Below are 14752 nucleotides of genomic sequence, written 5' to 3'. Positions count from 1 at the left end.
TATATGTTATGATTTTTTATTTAAATGAAATTGTATTTTATTCACAGGTTTTTCAGGAATCTTTCTTATAACCTCATTGCCAAAATTACTATAATTGAGAGATTCGTTTATGTTTGTAACCACTTCATTATCTATTCTTGTACAATCTATAACTTTAATATTACTGTGATTACCAAGTGTTATATTACCTGTTGTAATACTAATATTACCTGTTGTAATACTAATATTACCTGTTGTAATATTAATATTATTATTACTAGTAGGAACATTATACATAACGTCTGAATTACTATTTGTAACATTATGCTCAAAGCTATTATAAGATTTTTTTACATTATCATCTAAAAGCGTCTTTGATTTTCTTTTATTGTTTATTTTACGTTTTCTATTTGAGTCGTTTAATTGTTTTCCACTGTATATAGTATTTGGTACTCCCATATTCAGTTTTATAGGCTCTGATGGCTCTGATACAATTTCGACAGGCTTAGTTGTTTCATTACTTGATATTAAAGCATCAGTTTTATATGTATTACTCTCTGTAACTGTATTGTGTTGATCTTTAGTTAAGTTTCTTAATCTAAATATGATGTCTTTCTGCCGTTGGAACAATTTCTGTCTGGTTTCATCAATACTTTCAAATTCTGGAGCATAACAGACGTGTAAGGAACCACCAAAGAAGTTTTTTGTGTCAAGCATTCTTTTCGCATGCCGAGCGGATTGTATCCTTTCATATTGTGCGTGATAGGTTTCTGTGAAGGCTTCAGACGCATGCTCAGTTGATATGTTGAATTGTAGAAGCTTGCCAAACTTGGTGAACAGTGCTTTGGTCTCTTGACGAAGGTTTAGAGAGGGAACTCCAAATATTAGAAGGTGGTTTGACTCCTTGCTAATAGAGTATACCTGAGAACAATATATGTTATCTATTTGTATAACAGGGAATGGTCACTCATCACAAAATCTTGAAAACCAATTGATGAACAAAGTTGAAATTTGGCACAGAGGTAGTTTAGTTACAGTTTGTTTCATTTATGATGGTGCAGGTGACAGTTCATTTCACTCTTGAAAATTTGCCACGATTCACAATAATAGTACATATTATGAACGTCATACACACGACTGTCACTGCACCCATGCTATCAGAAAAACACTTTAGTAGATGTTTGCTAAGAATGGATTATGCGACATGGCCACATTAAGGAGGTCTAAGGGCAGACGAAGTAGCAGCCGTTCGCTAGTTATATAGTCAGATCGGGTAGGTATTTTAAACAATGTAAATAAACAAAAACAGCTGACTCAGGAGTGCTCAACATTTTACTACAGCATTATTTACGAATATTGTCATGAAATAAAACTTCCTTTGATAACCAATATTTTTTTTATTCTATATTCCTATATCCTGTTATTTATCTAACAGATAATGTTTCACTTATATTCAGGGTTCCGTAGTCAATAAAGAACCCTTATAGTTTTGTTTTTTATTATGTATAAGCAAACATAAGGTATCCTCGACATATTTAAACACATTAATCAAAACGGTTTTCTCGGAGGACGATAAGGGTGATAGCTTCGTACGTTTCTTTTTTGGTGACGGAAACGATAGCAATGCGGAATAACTGCTCCGGCTAGTACCAGGCTCCGCTTCACTCATTTTCGTACTAAACTAAATAAAATTAATAAATTAATTAATTAAACAAATAAAAAACCCGACTGCCTATATGATACAAAAACTGAAAAGAAAAAAAACAAGCTCAGTCCAGAAGTGTAGAAAAAAATTAGAAAACAGTCGGGACCTATTATATTGAATATAATGATTTACGTCTACATTTTTTAATAGGTCCCCACTTTAGTTTAATCAGTTTTTGTATCATTTATGCAGTCGGGTTATTCGTTTATTTAATTATTTTATTTCATAATTTTTAGTTAGATAGATGGTGAATTTCGGATTTATTTGTTACGTTTGTTACAAAGTACGATAGTGTATACCTACGTCCAACCGAGGATAAGTAAATATTCAAAAAAATCTACGGAACCCTCGGTGGGCGAATCCGACTCGCACATGTCGAGTTTTATATTCAATATATTTAATTTAGTCTATTTAAGGTATTTTATAACTACACTTCATAAACCTTATAGTCGTCCGCCTCGCGTATTATGTATATACAATTAATAAATAACGTTTTTCTAATTGTAGTTTTTTGTTGGCCATTATATACCATTTTGAAATTCTCACAAAAAGCCCTTGAATTTGATTCCCTTGTTGCAATATTTAAAAAAAAATCACCTCGATTCTATAGCATCTCACAGTCGTCTTGTTGGTTTTTTTTTAATTTCACCTATCTAAGAACACTTGGGTTATTAAAACAAATCTAAGGATATCTGAATTACGTAAATCCGTTCAGCGGTTTCGAAGATATGAGGTAATAAATAATACATACAAGATACGCGCGAAAAACAAACAACAAATAAACAATAATTAACAACAACAACGAAACGAGAACAAAACGAAATAATAAAAATTACAAAGGAAGAAAATACGCACAACAGTCTGGATTTAGTTAACGAATACTGTGAGGTAGGAGTATTAGTCACAGACAACAAATAAAGTAGTGTTTTGTGCTGTGAAGTGTGTGTGTGTGAAATGTCAAATCTTCTTTCACTTAATAACACAAAATCAAAAAATTAATCATAGTATAGGGTATTTCTGCAATAAATGAAAGGTAAAATTCACATTAAAATAAAAGAAAACATCTTCTTTTGATATGAAAATACGACATTTATAAAAATTATTAAAGTTATTATTTAATTTTATAAATGCACATTTAATACCCATAAAACTCAATATCTTTATTTTTCATATGGTTTGTGACTCATGTCTGCTTGGGTTCTTTTTATGTCGTTTGTATTGTTTTTGTGCAAACTCTATATATTTAACATAGAGGAATTAGAAATGGAAATGCATCGCACCCAAATGCAGCAACAAAATTGTCTGTCGTTTTTTGAAAGGGACGAGGTAAACTCAGTCATCGAAAATATTTAACAAGAATAAATAATAAAATATTTAACAAGAATAATATAATCTGTACACAGAACGTTAAATTAATGGATCGATGTTCTGTTCGTTCGTTCGTTAGAAGAATAGAATCGATTTTTCTTTTAGATAATGTTTTTATTACAAATTTATTATAAATTATAATTATGTTTTTGACGACCTCCGTGGCGCACTGGTACGCGCGGTGGATTTAAAAGACGGAGGACCTAGGTTCGATCCCCGGCTGGGCCGATTGAGAATTTCTTAATTGTGCCAGGTCTGGCTGGTTACCACCCTACCTACAAAACGTACCGCTAAGCGATTTAGCGTTCCGGTATGATGTCGTGTAGAAATCATACCATCCATCTTAGATTGCATCATCACTTACCATCAGGTGAGACTGAAATCAAGGGCTAACATGTAAAGAATAACAAAAATAAAATAGAAATATTTTCAAATTGAACGTCACGTCATCTTTTACTGAATTAGAAGTTGTTGGCCGTTTTTCATGCCATTGAACTACTTACTACACAAACCGGAATATTTAGGGAGTTTTTTAGACGACGAAAACGATTACAACAATGAAACATCGATACAATCGAACAATCTAACGCGTTTGTTAGTTTTTTTACACGCGTTAGCCGCTCAACTATCTCAGTCGATTTTACAAACACTTCTAAATGCCCCGCTCTATATAGATAGATTGTTGATTCTTTGACAGAGAGGTAACGTCTTGCGAGGTAGGTCCTTCTATTATTGGTCCGAGATAATTAATTTATTGTTTGTGAATCCGGGCTCAAAAGGGCTAGAACCCAGAGCCGTAAAGCTTATTATTAAAAATACAATGTATGTGAATAGAAACGAAAAGTGTCACCCTAAAAGAACCTTTTTGAGAAGTGATATTGTTGTGTAAAAAGCCTAAAGTTGTGGACTATAGGTAATTCTTCATATTATATCAGCATGTGAAGCCTTGTAATTAAATTGCTAGTTTGAAATTGCCTTGTTCTGGTTTGCATGGGTCTAAATAAGAAATTAATTTAAAAAATATTTGGTTTAAATTTCAAATTTTTAATTATTCTCTCATTTATTTTTTTTTTTTTAATTTTAACAATGTCAATTTAAATATAAAATACAAAACACTATTAAAAATTTGTAAACAAAAAATCTAACCTCCCGCTGCGGGACATTTGAGTGCCCAAGCAACCGGTGGTCAGGGCCTCAGAGTGTGGAACCTCCTCACAACACGCGCCGTCCCAAGAATCACTGCCTTCTGTATCCGACTCTTGATCCAACAGTTAAGCGAAAGCTTCCTAAGGTGTTGACAGACCTCTGTTTAGAACCACAGCACTACCAACTGTGCGAGAGGTCGTCATACTTTTGAGTTGTTACATTTGAGCACAGGGCTCACACAAATAGCTAATTCAAGACAATACCTTTACTGCGGTTAACTTTCTCCCCTGTCGATAAGGCAAACGTGTAGTACACAGCGTCTCTTGCTCATGGTGAGGCAGCAATATGCCTTTTTCGCTAGTTTGGTCTTGCATATTTAAAAATAATTAAAATTGAAAACCAAGGCAACAAATCAGAAAAAGTAAACAATACTTTACATTGTCGTTGTCAATGTCTAAAATGACAGTTGTCTATTGTCTTTAGCTGCGTTCGAAAAACCGATTCACCATGGTATCAGGTTTAAAAATAATTGTGCTAATATAACGAAGTTTTGAATTGTTTCTATAATTATTTATTAACCTACCCACTTATTAAGTATTTATTTAACAAAAACAACTTTAAAATAATGCTTTAATGAATTCGTGATTAAACGTGAGTGATACTTGAAGTATGTTTAATAAAAAGTAATATAGATGGCGTTGTTACGTATGCTTTCACTTGAAGTATGTTTAATAAAAGGTAATATAGATGGCGTTGGTAGTTGTGCTGTCAATTTGTATGAGGTCTACATCACGCTATCGAAATTTTTAACATTCTAGAGTATAAGTAAACTTTTAAACCCTAACTCATTGTACTCGCTTCGGCAGTACATATACTAAAATTGGAACGATACAGAGAAGATTAGCATGGCCCCTGCGCAAGGATGACACGCAAAATCGTGAAGCGTTCCACATTTTTTGTTTATAATCGATAATATAATAAAATTGTTAATTATTAACCGACTTCCAAAAAGGAGGAGGATATACGTTCAGCTGTATGTATGTTTTGTTTTTTATAGTTATTTCTTTATTTCGATAATAATTTTTGTATACTGTTTAGCATTTCCTCCGTTTTTTATTTTAAATAAACTGATCCAAGAGTTGTCATATTATATTTTGTGGTGCTTTAGGCTTTGTTGTGGTTAGCAGTGATGGAATATATACACGAGTAAAGTATTTAGATAGTCTTTAATTACTAGGCAGTTAACATACACAATGAGAGGAATAAACAATACAATACGATCACAAAAGTTATGCGCAAGTCAAACGTGTTAGTCGAACGCACCGAGAACGAATAGTAGGGTAGGCATCGAATGTCGACTGACCGAGCGCGGAGCGCGTGACGTAAGACGGCCGCCGCGCCGCATACTACGGGTTTCACCCGAGTATGCGCGTGAATTAATTTTAATAGTGAAAAGTGTATATATTAATTTGTGAGTGTGAAATTATGATTGTATGTAGTGTAAGTGTGAATGAATGTGTTAAATAAATTAAAATAAATATATTTAATGAAATAAATGTTTATAATGGAATATTAATAATATTATAAATAAATAATGTGTGTAGCCTACATCACCCCCCTCCAGAGGCCGTGTCTACGGACGATAATAATCTGGGAACCGTACTCGTCTCCCTGAACGTGTGGTCCGTTGTGTGGTGTCTCCAGCTGCCTGATGTACAGGGGGAGGATTTGGAGGTTTGGGTTGTGGAGGGTTTGGGGGATTAGGTTGTGGAGGTTTTGGGGGATTAGATGGATTTGGTTGGGGTGTGTCGTCAGACAGTATATAGGCTGGTTTAAGTCGGTCTATTGATACTGTGACGACTTTGCCCTTGACCATGATTTTGAAAACCTTGGCACTTCTCTGTACAACCTCGTGTGGACCTGTGTACGCTGGTTGCAGGGATCCACGTGTAGCGTCTTCTCTAATGAAAACATGACTACATGTGTCGAGTTCCTTGAACACGAAGGTTTTGCGAGTTTTGGAGTGGTGCTGAGTGGGAACTGGTTTCAGCTTCTCGGCAAAGGACTTTAAGCGTGCTGAGAAATCGGTTATATCGGTGGTGTACCCAGTTGTGGTATGACCGAAAAATTCTCCAGGTAATCGGAGTGGCTCACCGTATACCAGTTCAGCTGATGACGCTTTGAGGTCTTCCTTTATAGCGCTCCTTATGCCAAGAAGAACCAGGGGTAGGGATTCGGTCCAATTTGAATCAGCGTGGCAAGTTATAGCTGCCTTCAGCTGTCGATGAAAGCGTTCAACTAAGCCGTTGCACTGTGGGTGGTATGCAGTTGTCCTGCGGTGGTCGAATCCAATGGATTTGGCTAACTGCTGGAAAAGTGCCGATTGGAATTGTGCTCCTCGATCCGTGACTATATCGGTAGGAACACCGTAACGCGAGACCCAACAAGAGATAAAGGCTTTGGCTACTGTCTCAGAGGTAATGTCGGTGATGGGGACAGCTTCCGGCCATCGCGTAAAGCGATCGACGACTGTCAAACAATACCGAAAACCATTTGAGTACGGCATTGGCCCGACAAGGTCTAAATGGGCATATTTGAACCGCGCCGAAGGTAAAGCAAGCGTACCTATAGGTGACGACACGTGTCGGCTTACCTTCGTGCGCTGGCATACCAAACATGCCTTAGCCCAGTCACGGCAGTTTTTCCGCATGAGTGGCCAAACGAAGCGTTGTGCTACGAGCTTAGCTGAGGCGTTAGGACCAGGATGGCTGAGAGAGTGGAGGCTGTTGAAGATTTGCCTACGATAGTTCTCTGGGACAAAAGGTCTGGGAGTCGGGGTGCTGACGTCGCAGTACATTTCAGTACGACTACCAGGTATTGTCATCTTGGTAAGGCGAAGAGATGTTTCGCTGTTGAGATGTTGGGCAAGCTCAGGGTCTGTGGTTTGGGACTTGGCAAGGACTTCGAGATCTACAGGCGTCTGCAATTCGTAAATACGGGAAAGCGTGTCGGCAACGACATTGTCTTTACCCGCGATGTGTTGAATATCCGTAGTGAATTGCGAGATGAAGTCCAAGTGTCTATACTGACGTGGCGAGCAGTTACTTTTCCGCTCATGGAAAGCGTAACATAGCGGTTTGTGGTCAGTATAGATGGTGAAATCACTGGCCTCTAACATGTGACGAAAGTGTTTGATGCCTTCGTATATTGCAAGGAGCTCGCGATCGTATGGAGAGTACTTGACCTGCGAGGGGCTCAACTTGCGTGAGAAAAATGCTAGAGGTTGCCAAGCTCCGTCCACGTGCTGTTGTAGGGCTGCTGCGATGACTTTGTCGGAAGCGTCAGTGACGAGTCCCAGTTTAGCGTGAGATACGGGATGCGCTAATAGGGTTGCATCACACAGACTCTTCTTGCAGTCCTCGAATGCTTGCAGAGATTCTCCTTCTATGATGACTGGGTGGGAAGCTTTAACAGATCCGGTCAGTAATGCGTTCAGAGGAGCTTGGATTTGGGCAGCGTTAGGCAGAAATCGCCTATAAAAATTAATCATGCCCAAGAATCGTCTAAGCTCTCTGACGGTTTTCGGGATGGTGATGTCCGCGATGGCCTTGACTTTGCTGTCTAAAGGTTTGGTGCCTTTGTCGGAAATTTGGTAGCCCAGGAATGTTACCTCAGGTGCACCGAAGACGCATTTCGCTGTGTTGATTAGTACGCCGTATTCCTGCATACGAGAAAACAGTTGGCGTAAATGGTCTTCGTGTTCTTCCTGAGTCCTGGAGTATACCAAAAAATCGTCAAGGTAAGCGTAGCAAAAGTCAAGTCCACGGGTTAGCTCGTCGACGAATCTCTGAAATGTCTGACCTGCGTTCCTCAGCCCGAAGTTCATAAAAGGGAACTCGTATAACCCGAAGGGACACGAAATCGCTGTCTTAGGGATGTCCTCTTCAGCCACAGGGATCTGGTTGTAAGCCTTGACCAAATCTATAACAGAAAAATATTTACAACCAGACAGACTATGTGAAAAATCGTGTATGTGACGAATAGGATATTTATCTGGGATTGTCCTTGCGTTGAGTAGCCTATAATCTCCACAAGGACGCCAGCCGTTATCTTTTTTAGTCGCCAGATGGAGAGGTGATGACCACGGACTGTCAGATGGACGAGCGGTACCGTTCGCCAGCATCGCGTCAAACTCTTGTCTGGCTATTTTTAATTTATCTGGTGCCAGCCTTCGGGGTGAACACGACACTGGGGGGCCTGGTGTAGTACGAATGTGGTGTTGTGTACTGTGTTTTACTGTACCTGGTGTACCGGCGGGGCGGGTGATATCTGGAAATTCAGATAATATACTGTGATATTTGCTATTGCCGCCAGTCGATACCTTAACGCTCGTTACAAGTAAGTTGGGTGACGCAACACTAGCTGTATAACTTATATTGGTTAGGCTATCGATAAGTTTACGGTTACTGATGTCTACAATGAGTCGATAATGAGACAGAAAATCTACACCGATTATAGGTTTCGTGACGTCCGCGATTACAAATCGGCACGGAAAGTCGCGGCGTAGACCTATGTTTAGTGTTAATTGTATGTAACCGTAGGTATCGATAGCCCAACCGTTCGCCGCACACAACGAAAATGAAGTTTTATTACGTCGTTCGCGTAAGGCGCTCACTGGGTATACACAAATGTCACTACCGGTGTCCACTAAGTATTGCACTTTTGTGTCTTGGTCCGTAATAAATAAACGACCCGTGTTTGTCCGCTGATCGTCGGCTGTCGTCACTGCTGGCCGCCGGTCGTTTTTCATCGATGTCTTGAATTTACAAGGTGGTACACACTTGTTGGCGATAGATCCGAACTTGTGGTGGTACCAGCAATTCGTGAAGCGACTGTGCTTTGTAGCTGACCGTGTGGGTGGTGACTGGCTGCAGCTCCTCCTGTGGTTGCGTGTGTTGCGTTCGCTCGAAAATGTCTGCTCGTCTTCGCGGGCGGTTAACATGCTGACCAGCTTTGAGAGTTTGGCCAGTTGTTGTTTGAGTATTTCGAAGTCGGACGATGATGTCACAGCATTCACCTGTAGAGCTGGCGCTGCGATGTCGTTCAGGCGTTCGTCGAATTTTGACATGGCTTCTAATGTCCTCTTTAATGTCGCGTCACTGGGCTGGATGTCGGTGGGCTGGCGACAGTGTCGAATCGTCCTCAAGAAACTGCCCGACACCTTTTTCGTCTTCGGCCGCGACTGTGTGTTCGCCTGCGATCCGGTTGTGTCACTTTCACTGCTCATTTTGATTTTATTTTAGGGTCACCAGTTTAGGCTTTGTTGTGGTTAGCAGTGATGGAATATATACACGAGTAAAGTATTTAGATAGTCTTTAATTACTAGGCAGTTAACATACACAATGAGAGGAATAAACAATACAATACGATCACAAAAGTTATGCGCAAGTCAAACGTGTTAGTCGAACGCACCGAGAACGAATAGTAGGGTAGGCATCGAATGTCGACTGACCGAGCGCGGAGCGCGTGACGTAAGACGGCCGCCGCGCCGCATACTACGGGTTTCACCCGAGTATGCGCGTGAATTAATTTTAATAGTGAAAAGTGTATATATTAATTTGTGAGTGTGAAATTATGATTGTATGTAGTGTAAGTGTGAATGAATGTGTTAAATAAATTAAAATAAATATATTTAATGAAATAAATGTTTATAATGGAATATTAATAATATTATAAATAAATAATGTGTGTAGCCTACAGTGCTAACTAAGAAGCTCCTAGGGTTGGGGTGTTCATCCGTTTTTTTTTATTATCACATGGATAGAGAAAGAAACTTGATACTTACCGATAATTTTCAATGAAATTAATTAATAAATTAATTAATACATTTATTAAAATGTTACAATTTAAGAAAATACTTAAGTAATGAATACTTACATATTATGGATGACGACAGATTTTTTTAAAATTATATACGTAAATGAAGGGTATGCTAATAGTAAAGCAATTTTGTAAAAGTGACAGGGTATCTGCGATCATTACTTTCGGAGCTACAGGGATTTACTTAGACCATAAAAACGCCCCATACAAAATGGTACGAACTAATGACGTCATCGGTGCATAATGACCGTTACATTTGTATGGGCGTTCAAACAAAATTACTAATATCTTTGTTAGTTCTGCGTGTATGTTTATAGTTCAAATATTAAAAAATGTCACATTTAATGTAAGGAAGCTAAAACTGTATCAATTTTCATCTAATTACGATAAAAGATTTTTAATAGATTTTGAAATTTTATAATCTCATTTATTTTGCAAATATCCAGACAATCTTTGCTTTTTATGTATAAAATTAGTTAACTATTGTAGGTTTTGTAGGTTTGGGTGTACTCTTCTATAACAAGATCCCCAAGACTGTGATGGACCTGCCAATGCATAGCTTTAAGCAATGTGTTACAAAACATTTACTTAGTCGAGGGTACTACAACATTGATGAGTTCCTTAAAGATAAAGATGCTTGGAGGCCGTTGGATCAGCTTCCACCTTCACACAGGAAGTAAACTATAAGAAATGTAAACAGTAATTGTTATCAATTGTAAATTATAATACTGTATGACTTTTTCAAAAGAGGAACTGTTGAGTTTCTTGCCGGTATCTTCTCAGCAGAACCTGCCTTCCGAACCGGTGGTAGAATCTTTACAAATAGTCAACTGACGTGTCAAAAGTGCTTGTAAACTGAGCCTACTTGAAATAAATGAATTTTGATTTGATTTGATTTAACTTTTTTTACCCGAATTTATTATAAAAATCATTACATTCAAATTATAATCACATTAGCATTACAGTGTTGGCAATATTAATAAGAGATTTGTTTTTCATATCAATGATTTCCATCATTGAGTATGATCGCAAGATAACAGATATATTGGCGGAGGAGACAACACGAATACAGGGGCATCTGAAAGAAAATAAAATATTTTTTAACTCTTTAAAATACTAATACTATTTAGATTACTTTATCGAGTTTGTTGGTTATATACGCCTAAACAACTGAACCGATTTTAATAATTCTTTCACTGTTGGGAAGCTACACTATCCCCGAGTGTTATAGGCTATATATTATCCCCGTATTCCTACGGGAACGGGAACTACGCGGGTGAAACCGCGGGACATTCGCTGCATAAAACTACACCGAAACTTGGCATCAGGTGAAAAATCAATCAATCTTTATATTTTGACGGCCTCAGTAGCGCAGTGGTAGATTTACAAGACGGAGGTTCTAGGTTTGACTCCCGGCTGAACTGATTGATGTTTTCTTAATTGGTCCGAGGCTTCGGCCGTGGCTAGTTACCACTCTATCGACAAAGACGTACCGCCACGCGATTGCAGTGCAGAAATGCAGAAATCGAAAGGGGTGTGGATTTTCATTCTACTAACAAGTTAGCCCGCTACCACCTTAGATTGTATCATCACTTACCATCCGGTGAGATTGTGGCTAACTTACAAAGAAGATAAAATAATCACATATTAATTAAAAATAATAATATGTCATACCTGTATTCTTGAGATTGTCCATAGAGTTGCTAAGTTGTGCGTCGGTAGAGCTGAAACAAATTAAATCATCACTAAAATAATATCAATATCATCATTATTATCATGAGCCGTGATAGCCCAGTGGATATGACCTCTGCCTCCGATTCCGAAGGGTGTGGATTCGAATCCGGTGTACACTTTAAGAAATTATACATCACGTGTCTCAAACGGTGAAGGAAAACATCGTGAGGAAACCTGCACACCAGAAAATTTTCTTAATTCTCTGCGTGTGTGAAGTCTGCCAATCCGCATTGGGCCAGCGTGGTGGACTATTGGCCTAACCCCTCTCATTGTGAGAGGAGACTCGAGCTCAGCAGTGAGCCGAATATGGATTGATAACGACGATTATAATCATATCAGCCTGTTTTATCGGCCAAGGTCAGACCTACCTCCTTATAGGCGAGGGGATATGGAACTTATAACCACTGCGCTGCTTCATTGCGGGTCGGCGGGATAATCCAGATACATACATATAAATGAAATTGTCTGTGAAATTATCTTTTATTTATTATATAATTTTTTTTTACAAGTTAGTCCTTGACTACAATCTCACCTGATGGTAAGTGATAATGCAATCTAAGATGGAAGCGGGCTAACTTGTTATGAAGAAGATGAAACTCCTTTCAGATTCTACACGACATCGTACCAGAACGCTAAATCGCTTGGCTTAGGTGGTAACTAGCCACAGCTGAAGCCTCCCATCAGCCAGACCTGGCCCAATTAAGAAAACCTCAATATGTCCAGCCGGGGATCGAACCCAGGACCTCCGTCATTTACACATCAAATCACGCCCCGAGCATACTAAAGCCGACCGTACGACGAGCGTCTTATATCGCAAGTCGTCCCGCCAACCAATCGCTTCCCCTCTCTAACTCCCTATTCTTTACAGATACAAGCGCCACCTATCGTCGGCACGAGCCAACACGAGATCGAGCGACGTCAGTCGTCATATCCATCTCAGACTACTATTTCTTACAATAGAATTATTTCTATAAAATTAATACTTACCGCTTTTCATTCTGACTAATACTGTTCAAAGATTTAGACAAAGAACAGCTTTGTAAAGCAACATTCTGCAAATCGGCAAGCGAACACGCTTGCCTTAGTCGCGCAACCAGTTTATGTTGCAATCTGTGGCAATTGCAATTATTATTATCGCTGGTATCTTCCACATTAATCTGTGGCACATTCAACCAAGCTTTGTCTATAGTACACTTGCATTTGACATCTGTTTGACAGCACTTCCCGTTGGAGTTGCCAGGATATTCCATTTTGGTAGAATTGGTAGATTTTGAATCTATGTTAAATCTGTTAATGTTTGGATCTGATGGAAACTTTTCGCATGGTAATGTTGGTTTTCGGTTTCTATGCATCATTGATAGTTGGTATTGGCCTTTGCGACGCGCTGTGGGTGAGATATTCGGTGATCGGTTGGGTGAAGTATGCGCGGACGTTGATTGTGGTCTTCTTAGTGTGTTCTTTACTTCGTACTCTGTTGCAATTGCTTCGAATACCTGAAAAATAAATAAAAGGATTATGATCGTGAAAGTTTATTTTGATACTAAGTCGATGTAGTATAAAGGAATGTTGTAAACTTATTTATTTACAAACTGCACTGATTATAATAATTGTATAAGGATATAAAATAAAAGAACTATCATGTAGATGATGCGGAGTGGAATGGTGAACTGACTATCGTGTAATGAATGGACAAAACTATATATCTACTCATGCGCGTTTTACAGCATTCTAAATATGAAATAAATATGGAATGTGAATGTAGATGTAGATGGCCAAACAAAGTGGGCGAACGAACCAGTTCAAAAGTAAAAAATAATGTTGTTTAAACTTGCGTATTCTGAAAGCGCAATATTAATACGTAACTTTCAATGCTAAACCATTTATTTCAAAGAGTCTTTTGCCTTAAGGTGAGATCAATTCTTTTTGGTACTAAGTCGAGATAATTCAAAAGTCAAAAAATATAATATTCAAATAAGCGTATTTTGAGAGCGCAATTATATTTAAAAAAATTCATTTATTTCAAAAAGGCTCAGTATACAAGCACTTTTGACACGTCAGTTGACTATTTGTAAAGATTCTACCACCGAATGTTATTTAAACGGGTACATACCACGATAAAACGACGAGATTTTTATTGTCGATATTTCGACCCAGTTGCATGGATCGTGGTCACGACGTGGTCATAATGAACAACCACGAAATAAGTTTAAAATCATTATTCTACCACCGGTTCGGAAGGCAGATTCTGCTGAGAAGAAACCGACAAGAAACTCAACAGTTGCTCTTTTTAAAAAAAATCATACAATAATATTATAATTACAATTGATAACAACATTACAATTTCTTACTTTACTTCCTGTGTGAAGGTGGAAGCTGATCCAACGGCTTCCAAGCATCTTTAAGTGCTAAACCATATTCAAAGAGTCTTTTCACTTGAGGTGAGTTCATTGCATAAACGTGCTCTGCTATGTTCGAAGTTAGTGGGTTGCTACTGAGAATTTCTTCACACAGCTAGCGACTTTATCAAAATGAAGTAATTGTACTTTTGAGAACACTCTCCATTACACCCTCTAAAATACACAGAGGTATCTGTTTCCCTCTGCTGCTCTAGGTACTCTAGCTTGCAGGTTAATTTGAAGTTGTCATTAAACATAAATTGAGAAGGTATACCTATAGACGTGAAGGTATTTTGTGATGCACTCATCACAAAACACGATATCCGCTAGACATAGAAAGTTAAAATTTGGCAGGAAGGTAGTTTGCATTTAGTAGTCCGCTAAGAACAAATTTTACGAAAGGGATGAATTGGGTTGACGAATTCGCGGGCTTTTGCTAATGTTTTGTAATAGTAACACAAACCTGTTCAGCGACCAGGTTTCTTGAGTAAGGCGACTCTTTGGGCGGAAGCGGCTCCCTGCACAACGCACAGCGCTCCAACCT

General features: G+C 38.4%; 2 protein-coding genes and 1 non-coding gene across 3 annotated transcripts in view; 1 reads left to right on the top strand and 2 right to left on the bottom strand.

Annotated features, from left to right (window-relative positions):
• On the bottom strand, positions 1-4663 carry LOC112048793 (RNA-binding protein 48). The gene is made up of 2 exons (XM_024086456.2): positions 4462-4663; positions 1-900 (listed from the first exon to the last, which is right to left on the bottom strand). The coding sequence occupies exons 1-2, from the start codon at positions 4570-4572 to the stop codon at positions 7-9; spliced, it is 1005 nt and encodes a 334-aa protein (XP_023942224.2). The 5' UTR covers positions 4573-4663; the 3' UTR covers positions 1-6.
• Positions 4664-5048: 385 nt separating this feature from the next.
• On the top strand, positions 5049-5155 carry LOC112048811 (U6 spliceosomal RNA). Its single transcript, XR_002887045.1, has one exon. It is a non-coding gene; the product is annotated as a U6 spliceosomal RNA (small nuclear RNA).
• Positions 5156-9556: 4401 nt separating this feature from the next.
• Positions 9557-14752, bottom strand: part of LOC112048791 (uncharacterized) — a 20948-nt gene continuing 15752 nt past the window's right edge. The window contains exons 7-10 of the mRNA XM_052890032.1: positions 14672-14750; positions 12800-13305; positions 11753-11802; positions 9557-11156 (exon numbers count right to left, since the gene is read on the bottom strand). Coding sequence (XP_052745992.1) covers positions 11092-11156; positions 11753-11802; positions 12800-13305; positions 14672-14750 — 700 coding nt within the window. The 3' untranslated portion in view covers positions 9557-11091. The remainder of the gene's footprint in view (positions 11157-11752; positions 11803-12799; positions 13306-14671; positions 14751-14752) is intronic.

Source organism: Bicyclus anynana, chromosome 27 (assembly GCF_947172395.1).
Source record: "Bicyclus anynana chromosome 27, ilBicAnyn1.1, whole genome shotgun sequence".
Taxonomy (NCBI): Eukaryota; Metazoa; Arthropoda; class Insecta; order Lepidoptera; family Nymphalidae; genus Bicyclus; species Bicyclus anynana.
Note: the sequence above shows the minus strand (reverse complement) of the source record. Positions and strands in the feature narration are given on the sequence as shown.